Source organism: Ursus americanus, chromosome 18 (assembly GCF_024610735.1).
Source record: "Ursus americanus isolate L20-20 chromosome 18, mUrsAme1.1.p, whole genome shotgun sequence".
In the NCBI taxonomy this organism is placed as follows: Eukaryota; Metazoa; Chordata; class Mammalia; order Carnivora; family Ursidae; genus Ursus; species Ursus americanus.
Window position 1 is genome coordinate 8,908,853 of NC_142144.1, and position 16,570 is coordinate 8,925,422.

Genomic DNA, 16,570 nt, shown 5'->3' on the forward strand with positions numbered 1-16,570 from the left:
AGAGGAACAAAAAGTGTAGGAGGCTATCATTCAGGACTGAAGCAGAAGACTTTCCAGGACAGAGAAAAAAAAAAATATATATATATACTTAAATATATATTTTAAGATTTTATTTTATTTGAGAGAGAGAAAAAGAAAGAGAGGGAGAAAGCGAGCGTGCTGGGAGGGAGGGGCAGAAGGAGAGAATCTCAAACAGAATTTGCGCTGAGTGCGGAGTCCGACACGGGGCTCGATCTCATGACCTTGAGATCATGACCTGAACCAAAATCAAGAGTTGGCTGCTTAAGCAACTGAGCCACCCAGTCGTCCCCAGAACAGAGAAGATATTCTTAAGAAGAAAACTAACAGCTCTGAGAAGCCTGAGAAGGACTCTCAGGAGTAGGGCGTTGGGGTAGAATCTAGAAAATCAACATGGCCTGAGGAGACACCTCCCAGGAGGTAAGGTCTTAAGGGGGACACACCAGTTAGAATGTTGCCAGGAAAGTGTGAGCCCATGAGCTGCCATTTATCAAACAGAAGAATAAAAAAAAAATGTGGTTTGCCAACTCTGACATACACGGATAATAGAGTAAGCCAAACCTGGCACCTACCATTTGATTTCTAGCTCCTCTTTCAAGGAAAACCATCCTCAAGCCCTAACGAGAAGGACATGGTGACGTGGGGTGTAAGGAACAAGACAGGTGAGGAGATGGCCCAAGCAGCCGGACCACTCACACTCAGTCCGTGTTGGTGCCATCGGCGATGTTAGACTGGCGGTCAGTGGTCTTTGGGGGACATCAGTGAACAGGAGGTTCCAGTGACTGGACAAGAGGGGAAAAAAACCCATACTCTCAAAAAGGGACCACAAGAAAATTACTGATCTGTGGCCTGGAAGTGATTTCCAGTAGAATTTGGAAGCCTGTTAGGAGTCAGGAGGTTTGGCAGCACTGAGAAAAGCAAGGTGATCACGGGGCCCAGCACGGCTTACCAAGAGCATGCCAAATGAACTTAGGGTCTAAACTTTTTCTTTTTCTCTCTCTCTCCTTCCTTCTTTCTTTCAAAGATTTATTTATTTGAGACAGAATGAGAGAAAGTGTGTGAGCGGGGGTGGGGGGTGCGGAGAATCCTGGAGCGGACTCCCCACTGAGCATGGAGCCCGACACAGGGCTTGATCCCAGGACCCCGAGGATCACGACCTGAGCCAAAACCAAGAGTTGGGCACTTAGCTGACTGAGCCACCCAGGCACCCCCAAACTTTTTATTATAAAAGTAACACTTGCCAACATAGAAAAATGAGACACTGCGAAGAAGGAAAGAAGAAGAAAAGAGCAGGAAAGGCTGGTGAAAACCACTGTAAACACCTTGGCAGGTATCTTTCCAGACCTTTGGGTTTTCCTGTTTTTGTTTTGTTTTTTTTTTTTTTTTGAGAGAGAGAGAGAGAGAGGGAAAGAGAGCACATGTGCAAGCAGGGGGAAGAGCAGAGGGAGAGGGAGAATCTTAAGTAGACTCCTCACTGAGCACAGAGCCTGACATGGGGCTTGATCCCACAACCCTGAGATCATGACTTAAGTAGAAATCAAGAGTCGGATGCTTAACCCATGGAGCCGCCCAGGCGTTCCTGGATATTTTTTTAAAATGGGTTCACAGCACGTGCTGGTTGTCACTTAACAACATTTACCGACACCTTGTTATCCCAAATCATCATTTTTTGATGCCTGAAGAGTTAAGGCCACTGTAAGAACGTTTTGTTATTTAACTCTTTGCTTTTGTTTTGGACATTTAGGAGATCCAACCCCCAACCCCTTTTTCTGAGTATTAGTTTCAAGGAGCAGCAGTGCTCATCCCTATAGATAAATCTTTCTGTACACCTGTATTTTTTTTTTTTTTTTAGCAGAAACTCTTATTGGCAGACGCGTGAGGGTCAAAGGTGGGCTTTGTGGCCGTGTGATGAGGGTATAAGGTGGCACCGCAAGGGACATGAGCTTCTCAGGATTTCAGCACTGAGTTAGCAGAAGCCCCTCACCCCACTTCTGTGGGCGAGAGAACTGTTGGCTGAACAGCCGGCACATTTTGGCCGAGGGAACGCATCTGAACCCCAAATGGCTGGATGGATATGAACACGAGCCCAGCTGAGCAAGGGAGGACCTCGCAGAGATGGAACGGGCTGGTTGGAGGTGGTGGTCCCAGACACCAGAGGCATTCAAGCAGCACATCAGGATGGTCACCTGCTCCAGAGGTCAGAGAGGGTATTGCTGGGCAGGGCAGACCCTGGGCTAAAGGCTCTCCTTCCTCCTTCCCATAAACAGCTCACGAGCACCTCTTTGTGCTGGGGCCAGAGCTCCGTACGGTCTCCTCCCCTTACTCCAGCAACTCTGAGCACTGTCTTTCCCTCTGTAGGCCTGACAGGCAAGAACTGCCTCCATGAGAGGGACAGGAGAAGGGCTGGACGAACGGGTATGCCTTTGAGAAAAAACTGAAAAGTAATGTTACTTTAATAACCACACATACAAGTTAAACGAGGGCTGCTCGCTTTTCAAATTGCATAGTTTGGAAATCTATTTATCTTCGGAAGGGCCCACCCATGAAGGGAGCCCTCATTCAGCGTTTTCAGGAATGAACCAGAGCGTACCAGGAGTCTGCACCGAAGGCCGAGCCCCCAACGCCTGTGGCGGACAGGCGCCAGAGCCAGCTCAGAACAGTGTGACGCTTCATTTCATGAGCGGCCGAGCTCCAGCTACCGTGCATCGGGCACTGGGCACGGGCAAGGGCCTGGGGCACACTTTTGCCGTGACTGTTTTGGAATAAACCACCAAAACCCTAACTTTGCAATCCCAAACTGAGACGCGCCACTCTGTGCCAAACGCTGTTCATGGCGGGGGAGGGGGGTGAGGGGTGGTCTCTGCTCCCTTCTACCAGCACGGCTCACAGGCAGGCAGCCGGTGGGCGGGCGGGCAGGCTTCCCAGCCGCTCCGTGGTTGCCCAGTGCTGAGCTTGCAGGCCTCACGGAGCCAGCGGGTCCTGCGGGCTCTTTCTGGCACCGTTCCCACAAAGCAGTCTTGGACCCTGGTGGAGCAATTTGGTGCCTGCAGCCGCTGAGGAGCTGGGGGCTGCCTGCTGCCGGGGGGTGGGCAGCCTCCACTACCTCTGTTTGGAAGATAAAATCCAACCGACTGCCACTTACATAAATGTAACAGGAAGTTTCTGAATGGCTTCCCCTGTGTCTTGAGGCTGTTACCTCGGTGTTGCTAAACGCACAGCTGAAATGAACCCAGACAACACCTCATCAAAGCCGCGGGGCGAGGAAGCACTGGTCCAGAGGCAGACAGGAACATTCCTGCCAAACCAGAGGAGATTTCGCTCTGTGGGCCCTTTTCTGCAGAAATGTCAACAGCTGGGAAAGGCATCAGAGAACCCAGGTAAGGCGGGGGTAGCTGAACACCGCGGCCGGAAAAAGATTTGCAAGCTGCAAGGAAAAAAGCATCTGCTTTGACTGAGCCTTCCTCCTGCGCATCCGGAACGGGGCCGCCCCGCTGGGTTTCACAGACCTCTTCCGCGCCACTATGCCACGAAGCATCTGGGGAACTAGTCAGCTTTTCTACAAAATAGGTCATCTTTCCACACTTGTTATGCTCCTTGTCGACTTTGCTGAAATAGCCACAGCACAAAAGAAATTCTCCCTGGAGGTGCTTTTCTGAGACAACAGGCTCCCTCTGCCCCCGCGGGAGCCGGGCCGGGGCTTTAAGGACATCCCGGGTCTTCCCTTGCCCTCACCCAGAAATTGGAACAACTGGCTTTTGCTTATATTTCCAAACCTATTAGGGAGTGATCATAACAAGAGAAACTGATACTGACATGAATTATACCATTGTTCTATTTCATCTATTTAGTAACCCCAAGTTGCAATTTTTAGAAAAAAGATTACCTTTTAAATAACGGATTCATTACGGTACATGAATGAGTGCCATGTTCCCATGTTCAAAACGTCACTCAGCATTAAGGGCACGTGCTGGTAAGTGGCACCGATTTGCCACTTCCCCCTTAGATACAAACGCCCCTGATGGAGGCCGAGGATAATCGGAGGTGAGCTTGTGGGTTTCCCCGGCTCTTAGCCGGTCACCTGTGCTGCCAGGCACCTAATGAATCTCCGCTCTGTAATCAGGTCTGTAAGCGCTCCCCTCCCTGGGTGAAGGTGGAAAGGCAAACTCACACTGCTGAGGTTCCTGCCAAGGTACCACTACCCATTTCAAGGCCGAGTTCAGAAATCACAGACCCTCATGATGGGGGCGGGAGGGGAGACCGCCTGCGTCCCTTCTGGCCACAAACCTGGCTTTGGGAACTGAGAGGTGAGGACAGACCTGGACACAGGCTGGTGTGCAGACTGGGCCTCAGCTCTGGGCTGCTCCCGAGACCCCACGGGAAATCCACCGTGGCTCTGGCAGGTGAACAATGCGGTGACTATTCTCTGGAAACCTCCCTTCAAGTGCGTGAAATCCACACACTGTTTTTCATCATTAGTTTCAAAATGCGCTGAGTATCTGGCCCTTCTCTAAGTGCTGCGGTGACACAGAGGAAGGAAAGGGCTGATCTCTGCAGGGGACAGGCCGCTCGCAGAGGGAAAAAGAGAGGTAAGACAGATACCATTCAAAGCCAGGAGACACGCAGAGGGAGGTGGTGCCCGGGACACAGACGCGGGAGCTGGCCACGAGCAGAGGCCCCACGTACCTGACACGGCGTACAGATTGGAGTGCTGGTACTCGTAGTCAGCCCGAGTGCTGCCCCTGCCTCGGAAGGTAGCAGGGAGCGTTAGTGAGATGTGCCTGAGAAAGAGACGGAGGAGAAAGGAGGTTACAGGGCGCACAGAGCACTTCCCAAGGCTCAGCAAGCACCCGTGCCACCAACAGCCCACAGCAGCACGGGGCAGGAGGAGGGGGTGCCCTGGTGAGCAGGCCCCCCCCAACAGCTCGAATCCCCCCCACGGAATTCAGAAGCTTCCAGACATCAGCAACCACCTTTTTCAAGTTCAAGAAGAACACCCAGGTGGAGGCAAGGGTTTCCCAAGCCATAAGGCATGTGCGAGGTGCCTCGAGGAGGCTGGCAAGTTAGCCTAGATCTCTGCCCGCTGGGCAGAATACGCCAACAGGAGCAGAACACTAGGGCCCTGAACAGGAGCCTTGGTGTGTTCCGCCATCTTGCTTCCGTCATCCATCCAGTAGCTTTTGTTCCTGTCCCGCAGGGCCATGGAGAACCGCGCAAGAAGCACGTTGCGAAGGAAGATGTGTTATTACCACCACGTGAGTCCAGGAAAACGAACAACCACTGAGAATCAGAATGGCATGCTCTTCTGAATTGCTATATCTGCATGTTCGCCCTCTGGCAGGAGCACACAGTAGGTGCTCAGGAAATCACCTTCGATCGATCCAACGCGGTCTTTTTACGGCACAGGTGTTGGCCATTAAAGCTCACAGTGCCCACAGAGCCTAAGTGAGTATTCAAAGTAAATAATCCATTTGGTGTGGTCATCAGCTGCCTTTAGCAAACGCAAAAAAGATCAAAATGATAGGAAATATATTTCAAACCCAACAGGTCTGGGGGATAAAACAACAATAAAGCCTCTTGCTGGGAGGACTGGGGATTGGCCCGAACTAGCTCAGTAGCCTCAGTTTCAGCCGCACTCAGTCATTTCCAAAAGGGAAAAGACTGAGGAAGGGAGCATTTATGACAAAGTTCTGCATTGTACGTGTTGCCTTTTTCATACAACAAATGCATGACCTCTAGGAATGACTCCTGTACATACAGGCTCCTGGGAGGGAAGGTTCTCTAGGCAAGACCTGTTCCCACAGAGTCTCTCGGCGACATGATGAGCACCAAAGTCTGTAAAGGCATTTGGTTTGCTGGGCTGCAGGGTGAGCACTGAGACAAACACCTGTGTCACGGAACAGCCTGGCTCAACCAGGCAGTGGTGGGGGCGGGGTTGCCCAGCATTGGCTGGACTCAGGGCTGGGGGAGTGGGGATCCAGCAGACCTAAGCATGGGGAGACTCTGACATGTGTGGGGTGAATGTGAGTGTCTGCTCATTACCAATGCTAACGAAGGATGCAGAGGTGAGCTCCCTGAAGGAGCTGCCAGGCTACAGGGGATCGAGGCGCAGAAATAAACCACCAGATGCGACGGGACATGCACCTGGGTGCTGAGTGAGCACAAGAGTTCCGATAAAGGGGCCGGGGTTCTAGTGACACCTTCTCAGTGGAGGACGTGGGTACTGATGGAGTAAAAGGGACTCACTGGATAGTCAGGGAAAGCCAACACTCTGGCGCAGGGTCAGGGTACGCGTGGAAGCAAGCCTGGGAAGGCAGGCTGGGGCCAGGTTGGACTGGACACCCACCACTACCATGCTGCAAGACTTCGTCCTCGAGGACGAGGGTTCCTAACTCTGTTCCGCCCATCACAGCACACACACACGAAGGCATTAGAGCTGCCTGGGCACTTGCTAACAATACAGAGTCACAGCCGCGACCCTGGGGAGTCCGCTTCAGTGGGCCTGGGGTGCGGCCAGAAATCTATTTCTAACAAGCTCCAGCAATGACTCTGAAGGCTGGCCAGGCTGGGGACCCTGAGAGGATGGGGAGCAGGTGCAGGAGGGTTTTACACAGTTGATCAACGCCTCTGACCACAGCACTTAGTCAATGAAGCTGAGCAAACAGAAGAATGAATTATTGACTGTGGTTGTGGTTGAGCAGAGCTAAAATGATGACAGGTGACCCCGCAGAGGATGCCCGCCATGTGCCAGGCCTCGGGGGGTGCAGAGCTCATGCAGTCTCTTCTGGCTCCTTGCGCTACCCCTACAAGGCAAGTGCAGGGCCCAGCGCAAATGGAGAATGTGAGGCCCTGGTTCAAACAGTCAGAATCTCAAGACAGCGACAGCACAGCCGTATGTCAGACATGCGGCCTTCTGAGCCTGGGGCCTGGTGGGACAGTGCCGGCTGCACGTCCACGAAGCTGGCTGAGGTGGGTGCTGTTACTGCACTCATCGTACCACAGTGAGGGCATTTCCAGAAGCCAGGGAAGAATGACGAGGCAGGGCTGCCATACCTTGAGATTTCTAAGCCTTCTAAGCACTTTCAAAAGGTGCATCCAGCCAAACTAAGGGCATCACACATCTGTGCAGTGTGGTGGCTCCTCCAGGGGCTGGAGGCATTCGGGAAGGCTCGTGGAGGAGGTGGGTGCTAGCGGAACTTTGGAAGACAGGCAGACCTGGATGGCGGCAAAGACGCCAACCAGAAGCCAGAAGAGAAAACAGGGTCAGCCCAGCCGTTCAGTGGTTAAAGAGGGGCCAAGAGTCCGGCAGGAGAAAACGCAGAGATGGGGCCTCGGAGTGTGCACAGAGCTCACCCTGCAGTAGAGGGGGGGCATGAAAATGCCCACAAAGTCACAGGAACACCTGCTTATAGATGGGATCATGCACAGAAAGCAGGAAGTGCTGTGGAACTGAGGACCGTCCAGCCGGGAAGACGGGGAGCAGGGCTCCAGGCTCTGCAGCGAGACTCCTACGTGGCAGGAAGTCTGGCGGAGGGAAGACCTGGCAGGAGGCTGGAGTAGCTAGAGCCTGAAGGCCAGGAGAGGGTGTGGGACCAGGCAGAAGAGGGCTGCGAGGCCACAGCACAGTGGGGCCCTGCATGAGCTCTGACTTGATCCAGAAGGATTTTTAAGCAGAGATGTGAAAAGATCCAATTCGCAATTTTAAAAGATTGCCTGCCTGTGGGAAAGTGAGGAGGTAAAACGGAGATGCTGTGGTAGACGGGAATGGAGCAGCAAATTACAGTGGGGATTCTCATGAAACTGCAATTATTGAGCACGTACTGTGTGTAGACCCTTCACAGTTCCTGCCCAAGTGTCCTGCTGTGACCCTCTGAACAGTCTGGGAGAAATTCTATGGTATATGGGACTTAAAAACAAACGATATACCAGAGAAATCAGGCGCCCGGCTCCTTAGCTGCCCTGCCCCATGTGGACTCCCTGGTTTCAACTTTTCCTGCTTCTCTGGGACGTCGATTGTGCCTGGCGGATGCGCTCTGCAACCCTTCCTCCCTCGGCCAGCCTCTCTTCCTTCCAGATGGTCCCTTCTGGCTCCTCCTCCAACTTTTTAGAAGTTGCTGTAGGGTTCTGGTTGAACTCTCTCCTCATTCCACATGGCTTCCCTAGGCAGCCTCATCCCCGGCCCTCCCCTGACTTCAGCCAGGCTCACACACCAGCCCGCCCTTCCCGATTCTGTCTCTTGTCACTGTTTCCTTCTCCCTCTACCCAGAAGAAGGAAAGTCCTGTAAATCTCTGAATATGCCGTGTGTTGTTCAAGCTTTAGCCTGACTCTTTATCCAGGCTGCTCCCTTCCCAGAATCTCCATTTCTTCCTTACCTACTCTCCAAACTCCTATTCATCCCTCAAGATCCCAGCTAAGCATGACTTCTTTTGTAGAATCTTCCCTGGGCTTGTTCTGGGCTCACTGAATGTCTGCATGTCCCCTCTCTCTCTCCAACTTGCACAAAATACTTGAAGCATTTGATATAAGCCTATCTTCCTAACATGACTGTGACCTCCTTAAGAGCAGGGGCAAAGCTCATCAATGTTGTACCCCATTTTCTAGGACGATTTTTGACCTAGAGTAGACAACGGTTGAACATGTGTTGACCAAATCAAATATTGAACCTACTCCATTAAAACCTCTGGATCTTTTTGCTATAAACTGCCATAGTGTCTATGACTCCATTTCTGCCCATGTGTGTGTTTGCCAATCAGACTCGAGCGGTCTCTGTATCGTACCAGGCATCTCACTCCTCTCTGCCCTGGAAGAAAACGGGTATGATGTAAGAAAGAATCAGTGGTGGCGATCGGAAATTTATGGGTGGTGGTGGGAGGTGGTGGGAGAGAGAAAAAGAAAGTTTCTGATCTCCTCCTACAGACAATGTGTGGTTGACAGAGTGCATGTGAAATTAACAGAGCATTCGAGTGGCAAACCCGACTGCATCTTTGACAGAATGACCAGGAATGTGGTGAGCTGAGATGAAGTCACCCCGAACTCCAGCTCTAGCAACTGCTGCAAGAGCGTATGATGCAGCGAGAGAGGAGAGAGGCCCCCGACCAGGGACAGCTTTTGGGATAAGAGTTCCTGCCGCTGCAAACAGCTGCTTTTCACTTCTGTTGTTGGGACACAGAAGGAGGGGATGTGGGGACGGGAGGGTGAAAAGGCACAGCAAAGCCTCCTGTAATGAGAATGGACAGTTTGGGCCGAGGGGACAGAGAACCAGTGGTTAAAGAGGAAGAGAAAGTCACCTGTTGAAGGAAAAGAGGCCCAGGGGTGCTGCCACATCAGATTAGCCTGGAAGTGACAGACGACAGGAACCAGGGAGACTCTGTGATCAGCACAGTCTCAGTGAAAGGAAATTCTAGATCCCTGGCTGGGGGCGAGGTGGGGGGAGCTGGGGCAGGCACTGGGCTGGGTTCCTTCACGTACACCCCTCGCCGCATCATCTTGGCAGCCTTTTCCGATAGGAACAGTTAACTCCATTCAACAGAACAGGGAACGGGGGGCCTTCGGAAGTAAAGCTGACCAACAGAAAGCTGGGAATTAGCGAAAAGGTTCGTCCATGTGTCCTCCGGGGGTTATTACTATTATCCCAAAGTTGCCCTGTTGTATCACCTTGACAAGCAGGTACACAGAGTGAGGACTGCACAGTCCATCCTGAGACCCTTTTGAAAGCGATGACGCTGAGGACTCACACCTCGGCCACTTACCAGCTTGATGACCCTGGCAGGCGGGCCACGGTCCCTCTGACATCACCTCACAAAGGGCAGGGCAACAGAACGGGACAACCTACGGCCCAACCACATACCCAGCGAGGCAGAGCACCGACCCCAGAGTCAGCCTGTCATATGTAGGTTCAAGTCCCAGCACCACCCCCACGAGCTGGGTGCCCCTCAGGGACGGCGTGTGGCCTCCTCGTGCACATCTCACAACCGGGCCGAGCAGACAGCACAGAACCGGGAGTGTGGTGGGCATGCGGAAGGAGAAGGTCTGTTATAATTTCACATACAGCTCCTACTCTGATCCTTCCCACTCCTGCCATTATTTTAGCGTCCCACTTACGCGGGCCTCAATCCAGGACCATGACAGAACCCGCTGGTGCCCTCCCTCTGTGTCAGAATGAAATCCAACTGCCCCGTGGTTGGAGGTCCTGCCAGCTCCAGCCCATCCTTCCTCTCTGAGCTTGTCTTGTTCACGGTCCCTGCACTCACATCCTCCAACCTTACCAGGTCCCCACACTCTCATTCCTGCCTCAGGGCCTTTGTACTTGCTGTTCCTTCTGCCTTCAACACTCTTCTTCCAGCTCTCCAGAAGCTGGCTCCTCCCGCAGGCAGGCCACCCCCTAGATGCCTGCTGGGGCACCTTGTCTCCAGTCGCTCTTACAACACCCCACTTTCCTCTCTGCAGACCCCTCCCACTCGACAGGACTGTCTGATTTGTTCACAGGTCACCAGAACATGATCTCCACTACACTTTCCACCATACTCCCAGTGCCTAGAACAGTGCCCTGCACACGATGGGCACTTAAAATATGAGAGCCCTGTAGGATTACCTAATACCTGGATGAATGCGTGATTCCAATTCTGACTTGTACTTTGAGATAATTTGGGGAAACTTACATGAAAACTTCCCACCTGTCTCTTTCTCATCCGGAGGACAGAGTTGGTTAACTGGAAAATGCAGCTATTTCTGAACAGTAAATACATAAAAAGTACATTCATCATGACATTGCTATTAATGCCCAAAACTGGAATCAGATCTTGAACATACGGGACTGGTTAAAAAATTATGGTACAACTGTCTGACAAAATATTTTACAGTCCTTTAAAATACTTCAAGACTAACAGCCAGAGCCCATGGCTGTTACTGTAGCAGCTAGTGAGAAGAGATATAAAATCCTCATTTTCACACTTGAAGTTGTGATTGGTGAACCCAACACATTGGCTCCTTTCCCACAGCCTTATCGTCTGAAGAGATTAAAGGAACATGCCATTCACGATGCTGGGTGTTGCTGGCAGAGGAAAGAAGAAAGAAGCCAGGCACTTTGGCAGACCGTGGACCCTAGATGCTCAGCTCTTCTGAAGCACCCAGTCCAGAGGGGTTCTAAAAACGAGTAGGCACTCCATGCTTCTAGCCAGACTGAGCAGCCTGAGAGCGTGACAGCTGCTAGGGTCCCGTGGACAGGAAGTTTGGCAAGGTCATTTCAGTGGGCCCCAAAATTGTTGATTACTCCGTGAGCAAAGCCATGTGTTTTAGATTTTAAGAGAGTTCATAAAGATCACTAGCAGGCCAAGAGGTAGACGTAAGGACTCAGGAAACCGTCTCTACCTAGGGAGGCACCTAGAGATGAAGACTTTCTCGTACCATCCCCAGCAGGCCTCGGACCATTGGAACAAACTGACCATCCGAGGCCAACAATTTCTGCCACTTGACTCAAATGATGGCTTATTATTCCAAAATCTGTCTGGTCCCTGGAGAATTCCAAAACGAGACAAGCCCCTAAACCTTAGGGGGCCAGTGCCAAGCTCTGCTTCCCACTCGCCCCACGGGGGACAGCCCAGAGGACACAGATGTGCCCTGCGGAGTGACCACCGCTCTCTGCGGGAGGGACTGGCTGTTGTGTAACAAACGGGTCAGCATCACACAGGCTGCTGACAACGGCTCTGGCTAAACAGATGCTGAGGGAAATTTCATTTTTCCCCCCAAGTCAGTTTTAGGCACCTTATTCAATTAACATGGCCACTAAGCTGCAGACAGCTCCATATAAAAGCCCTTCAGTTAGAGTACATTTTATTAGGTGACAATAGTTGCCAGCACGATTTATTTCCTTTGATGGGATTCTACTTTTTCCTTGTTAATTTAAATCTGTATTTTCTAGTGCTGATTCCAGGTCTGTGTGAATTTTTAAAATGTTACCATTAATCTTCTGGACCCAGTGGCCACATATAATGAAGATGACTCCGCCCAGGCAGCGGTGCTGCTGCTGTCCTCTCAGACTGTCAGAGGCCAGCAGGGAGGGAACGGCTGGTAAGGCGGAGGCAGACTCATGGTTAGAGACAGACGTCACTTTTCTCTCTCACCTCTCTTTTTTTTTTTGAAGAAAGATTTTATTTACTTATTTGTCGGGGAGAGAGAGAGCGCACAAGTGGGCGGAGCAGCAGGGAGAGGGAGAAGCAGACTCTCCGCTGAACAGAGAGCCGGACTCGGGGCTTGATCCCAGGACCCTGAGATCATGACCCAGGCCTGAGGCAGACGCTTCACCAACTGAGCCACCCAGGTGCCCCTTATCTCTCACCTCTATACACAAACGTGTGAACACACGTGCACGCACATTTGCAAAGGAAGCTTTGTGGTGTGAAACTACAGCTCCCGTTCTGTTTTGCAGGGGCTGACAGTTGTATTAAAACCACCTTCAGGGGCACCAGTTTTCAGTGTGTGCTCCAGGGACCTCGGGGGGTTCCTAAGACACTTTCAGGGAGTCCATTAGGTCACAACTGTTTTCATAATAAAACCTAAGATACCACTCATTTTTTTCGCTCTCCTCTCACAAGCAGATAGAACTTTTTAAAAAGATTTAATTATTTTAGAGAGAGAGAGAGAGAGAGAGAGAGAAAGCATGAGCAGGGGGAGGGGCAGAGGGAGAGAATCTCAAGCAGATTCCCTGTTGAATGGGGAGCCCAATGCTGGGCTTGATCCCTCAACCCTGAGATCATGACCTGAGCCGAAACCAAGAGTCAGTCCCTGAACTGACTGAGCCACCCAGGCGCCCTAGAAAGAATTTTTCCAAAGTTGCGTGACTTATGGGCTCATTGCTCTGAGGTCTCTGCATACTTGTATGCTCCAATTTTTCTCAATTTTCTTTCTTCTTTCTTTCTTTCTTTCTTTCTTTCTTTTCTTTCTTTCTTTCTTTCTTCTTTCTTTTTCAGATTTTATTTATTTGACAGAGAGAGAGACAGCCAGCGAGAGAGGGAACACAAGCAGGGGGAGTGGGAGAGGAAGAAGCAGGCTCCCAGCAGAGCAGGGAGCCCGATGCGGGGCTTGATCCCAGAACCCTGGGATCACACCCTGAGCCGAAGGCAGATGCTTAACAACTGAGCCACCCAGGTGCCCCCATTTTGCTCAATTTCTAATAAGGTAATTATAAACACAAGCCATGTAAACAAAAGCTCTTCGGAATCCTCAGTTTTTAAAGATATAAAAGTCCTAGACCAGAAAGTTTGAAAACCATTACTGTAGGGCAACTGTTGAACCGAACTCTACAAAAGCCTGAGGTCTGAAGTCGGTGCGGTCGGGCTAAGAAGAGTAGTAAGAACAAGAACAAAGGCTTGGTCTCGATGGTATGCTTCATTAAAGAAAAAAGTGCTCATGGAAAAATGTTAATAAGCTTCCACAAGTGGAAAAAAAGACAGAAGGACAAGACTCACTTGCTAGTGCCAGGCAAGTAACTATTCTCAAGAATTTAGTTTGAGGGCACCTGGGTGGCTCAGCCAGTTAAGTGTCTGCCTTCAGCTCAGGTCATGATCCCAGGGTCCTGGGATTGAGCCCTGCATCAGGCTCCCTGCTCAGTCGGCTTCTCCCTCTGCCCCTCCCCCCCCCACTCCCTCTCTTTCTCTCTCTCAAATAAATAAAATCTTTTTAAAAAAATTTAGTTCAAGAATAAAGTAGTCTAAGATAATTGAAGGTTTTGCTTTTGCTTTTCCTTTTACCCATTTGCCTGAACCCTGCGAGGGCGAATGGCAGAGCTATCAAATATTTGTCAATACATATAAAGGAAAAAAAGAGCAGAGCAGGAATAAAAATATGAAATGACCCAAGAGATTCACAGAACTATCCTAGACAAGATGAAAGGAAGAGACAAAATTATTAAGTCCAGAAGGCCTAGGGTTTGATACTCTCTGCTTAAATGCATCTTGATTTAACAGGCACAGCCTGCCAGGAAGGTGACAGTGCCTAGTCAGCCAGCCAGGAAAGAGGAGCCAGGTGTCTGGTTGTCCGAACTGGATCGTGATGTTCCTCACACAAAAGCCACCTCACAGTTCCCCGAAAGCCTGTGAGTCCCTCTTCTGAATGGCAGTGACTGAACCCTTAGAGAATATAGACTTGTGTTTGGGGGACAGAGCAGGCACGAGTGGCAGGCCGCTTTAGACAGAAAGAGTATATCCCCCAAATAATGAGGAATGACAGTTGTTTATTCACTCTCACTGGTACAAAGAATCAATAGTTGGGGGAAAAAAAATCCAATCAGGAGGATGAAGTAATACCTCTTCTAAAGTAAGGCCTCTTCTAAAGAAAAACCAAGCCTGGATGATTTGTTGGGCCGGTGACGGCCCCAGCCAGCCTCCTGTCACTGAGCCTCTCCAAAAACTAACGAGAGCAGAGAAAGGGAATGAGGAATCAGGAGATTATCTACCAAATAATGAGCTCCTAAGTGAGACGAGGGGATAATTCACACATCCTGCCTTTTGGCCAACACCCGGTCTAGATATACCCTCATGCAGGTCTATAAAAAAATGTCACACAAGATAAAAACATTAGCTCTAAAAAAGAATTTACTGTAGGATATAGAGAAAGTTATCTGCATTAGAAAGAGAGAAATAAAATTCCAAAAAAACTAAAGCAGTAATGTCATGGAAAAGCCCCCCAAGATTTCAGAATGTAAAGAATGAACACAGAGATGAGGAGGAAAATTATGATAAACACAGAGAACCAACCTGATTATTCTAGGTGTTAGAAAGAAAGAAATCACAACAATTAAAAGAGAAGTAACAACCAGAAAAAAAAAAGTTTAAAGCTTGTCTAATTAAAAAACGACAATAACAACTAAATATAGAAGCCAATAGGGCTTCCAACATTCCAAGAAAATCGATAAAGAGACTCATGGCTAAATAAATCCTGATTTCCAGACTCCCAATTTCAAGACTTAGTGTAAAGGTACAATAATCAATATAGTGTGGTATTAGGTCATAAAGACAGACATATAGATCAATGCAACAGAATGAAGAGCCCAGAAATAGACCCACACATATGTGATCAATCAGTTTTCAACAAAAGGTACCAAGACAATTCAATGGGGAAAGGGTAATCTTTTCAACAAATGGTGCTGGAACAACTGGATAGCCACATGCAAATAAATGAACCTTGACGCTTACCTCACGCCATATAGAAAATGACCCAAGAGGTTCACAGAACTATTTTTAGAAAAGAGGAAAGAGAAAGGGTAAATCATTAAGTCTGGAAGTCCTAGGATTTCATACTTTTTCTTTCAATGCATCTTGACTTCACAGGCATAGCATGGCCTCTTCAAAAAAAAAAAAAAAAACAAAAAACCAAGGGTAAAATCTTTGTGACCTCAGTTAAGTTTGGCAAAAATTTCTTAAATAAGACACCAGAAAGCACAAACTACACAAGAAAAAAAAATCAACAATCACCTGGACTTCACCAACACTTAAAACTCTTGTTCTTTAAAAGATCTGTTAACATAAATGAAAAGATAACCCAGACCTGAAGAAGCTAGCTGTAAAACACATATCCAATTTACAGCCAGCATTTACATAGAACTCTTAGAACTTAATAGAAGACAAACAGTCCAATTTTAAAAAATGGCCAAAAGATCAGAACACACTTCACTAAAGAAAATGTATGAATGGTAAATAAGCACATGAAAAGATGTTCAACGTCACTGGTCATTAGGGAGGTGCTCATTGAAGCCACGGTGTGGTGCTAACACGTATCTTCTAGAATGGCAAAAATCAAGCAGGCCCAAAGTACCAACCGTGGGCAAGGCTGCGGAGCAGTTGGAACTCTTAAGCATTGTTGGTGGGAATGTAAAATGGTACCACCGCTGCAGGCAACAGTAGTTTCTTAGAAAGTTCAACATATCCTATCATACGAGCCAGCCATTACACTTCTTGGTTTTTACCCAAGAGGAATGAAAGCACAGGTCTGTACGTAGATCTGTACACAGACACACTAAGCAGCTTTATTTATAATAAAACACGAGCCAAGGGTCCAGGAATAGGGGATTTGATAAATGTTTTGAAGAACATCCACACAATGGAAACTACGCAACAATAAAATGGAAACAAACTATTGATACACCTGAGGGGGATAAATCTCAAGATAATAATGCCACGTAAAACACGCAAGGTAAAAAGGACACGCGGCATTATTCTATTACATTACGGAACATTCTAGGAGGTACGAACTAACCCATAGGGATAGAGCGCAGATCAGTGGTGGGCCTGAGGAGGGACAGTGGACTATGATGGAGCACAAGGAAGTGTTGGGGGTGGCAGATATATGCATGACCTTGACTTTGGTGTTGGTGTCATCAGTGTGTATATATACATCCAAGCTCATCAAATTCTACTTAAATATGTGCCCTCTATCGTGTCTTGAGTATACTGTAGTAAAGCTGAAAATATTTCCTGATCTAAAAAACATTAAAAAAAAAAAAAAAGGCTTAAAGAAGGAAGCCAATCGGGCTGACAGGACTGCAGAATGGCAACGGAGACC

General features: G+C 49.2%; 1 protein-coding gene across 3 annotated transcripts in view; it reads right to left on the reverse strand.

The window, feature by feature from the left end:
- Positions 1–16,570, reverse strand: part of MVB12B (multivesicular body subunit 12B) — a 182,552-nt gene that overhangs the window by 74,349 nt on the left and 91,633 nt on the right. For all 3 annotated transcript variants that reach the window (XM_045790926.2, XM_087869368.1, XM_045790927.2), the window contains exon 7: positions 4,702–4,796. In XM_045790926.2, the coding sequence (XP_045646882.2) occupies positions 4,702–4,796 (95 nt within the window). The remainder of the gene's footprint in view (positions 1–4,701; positions 4,797–16,570) is intronic.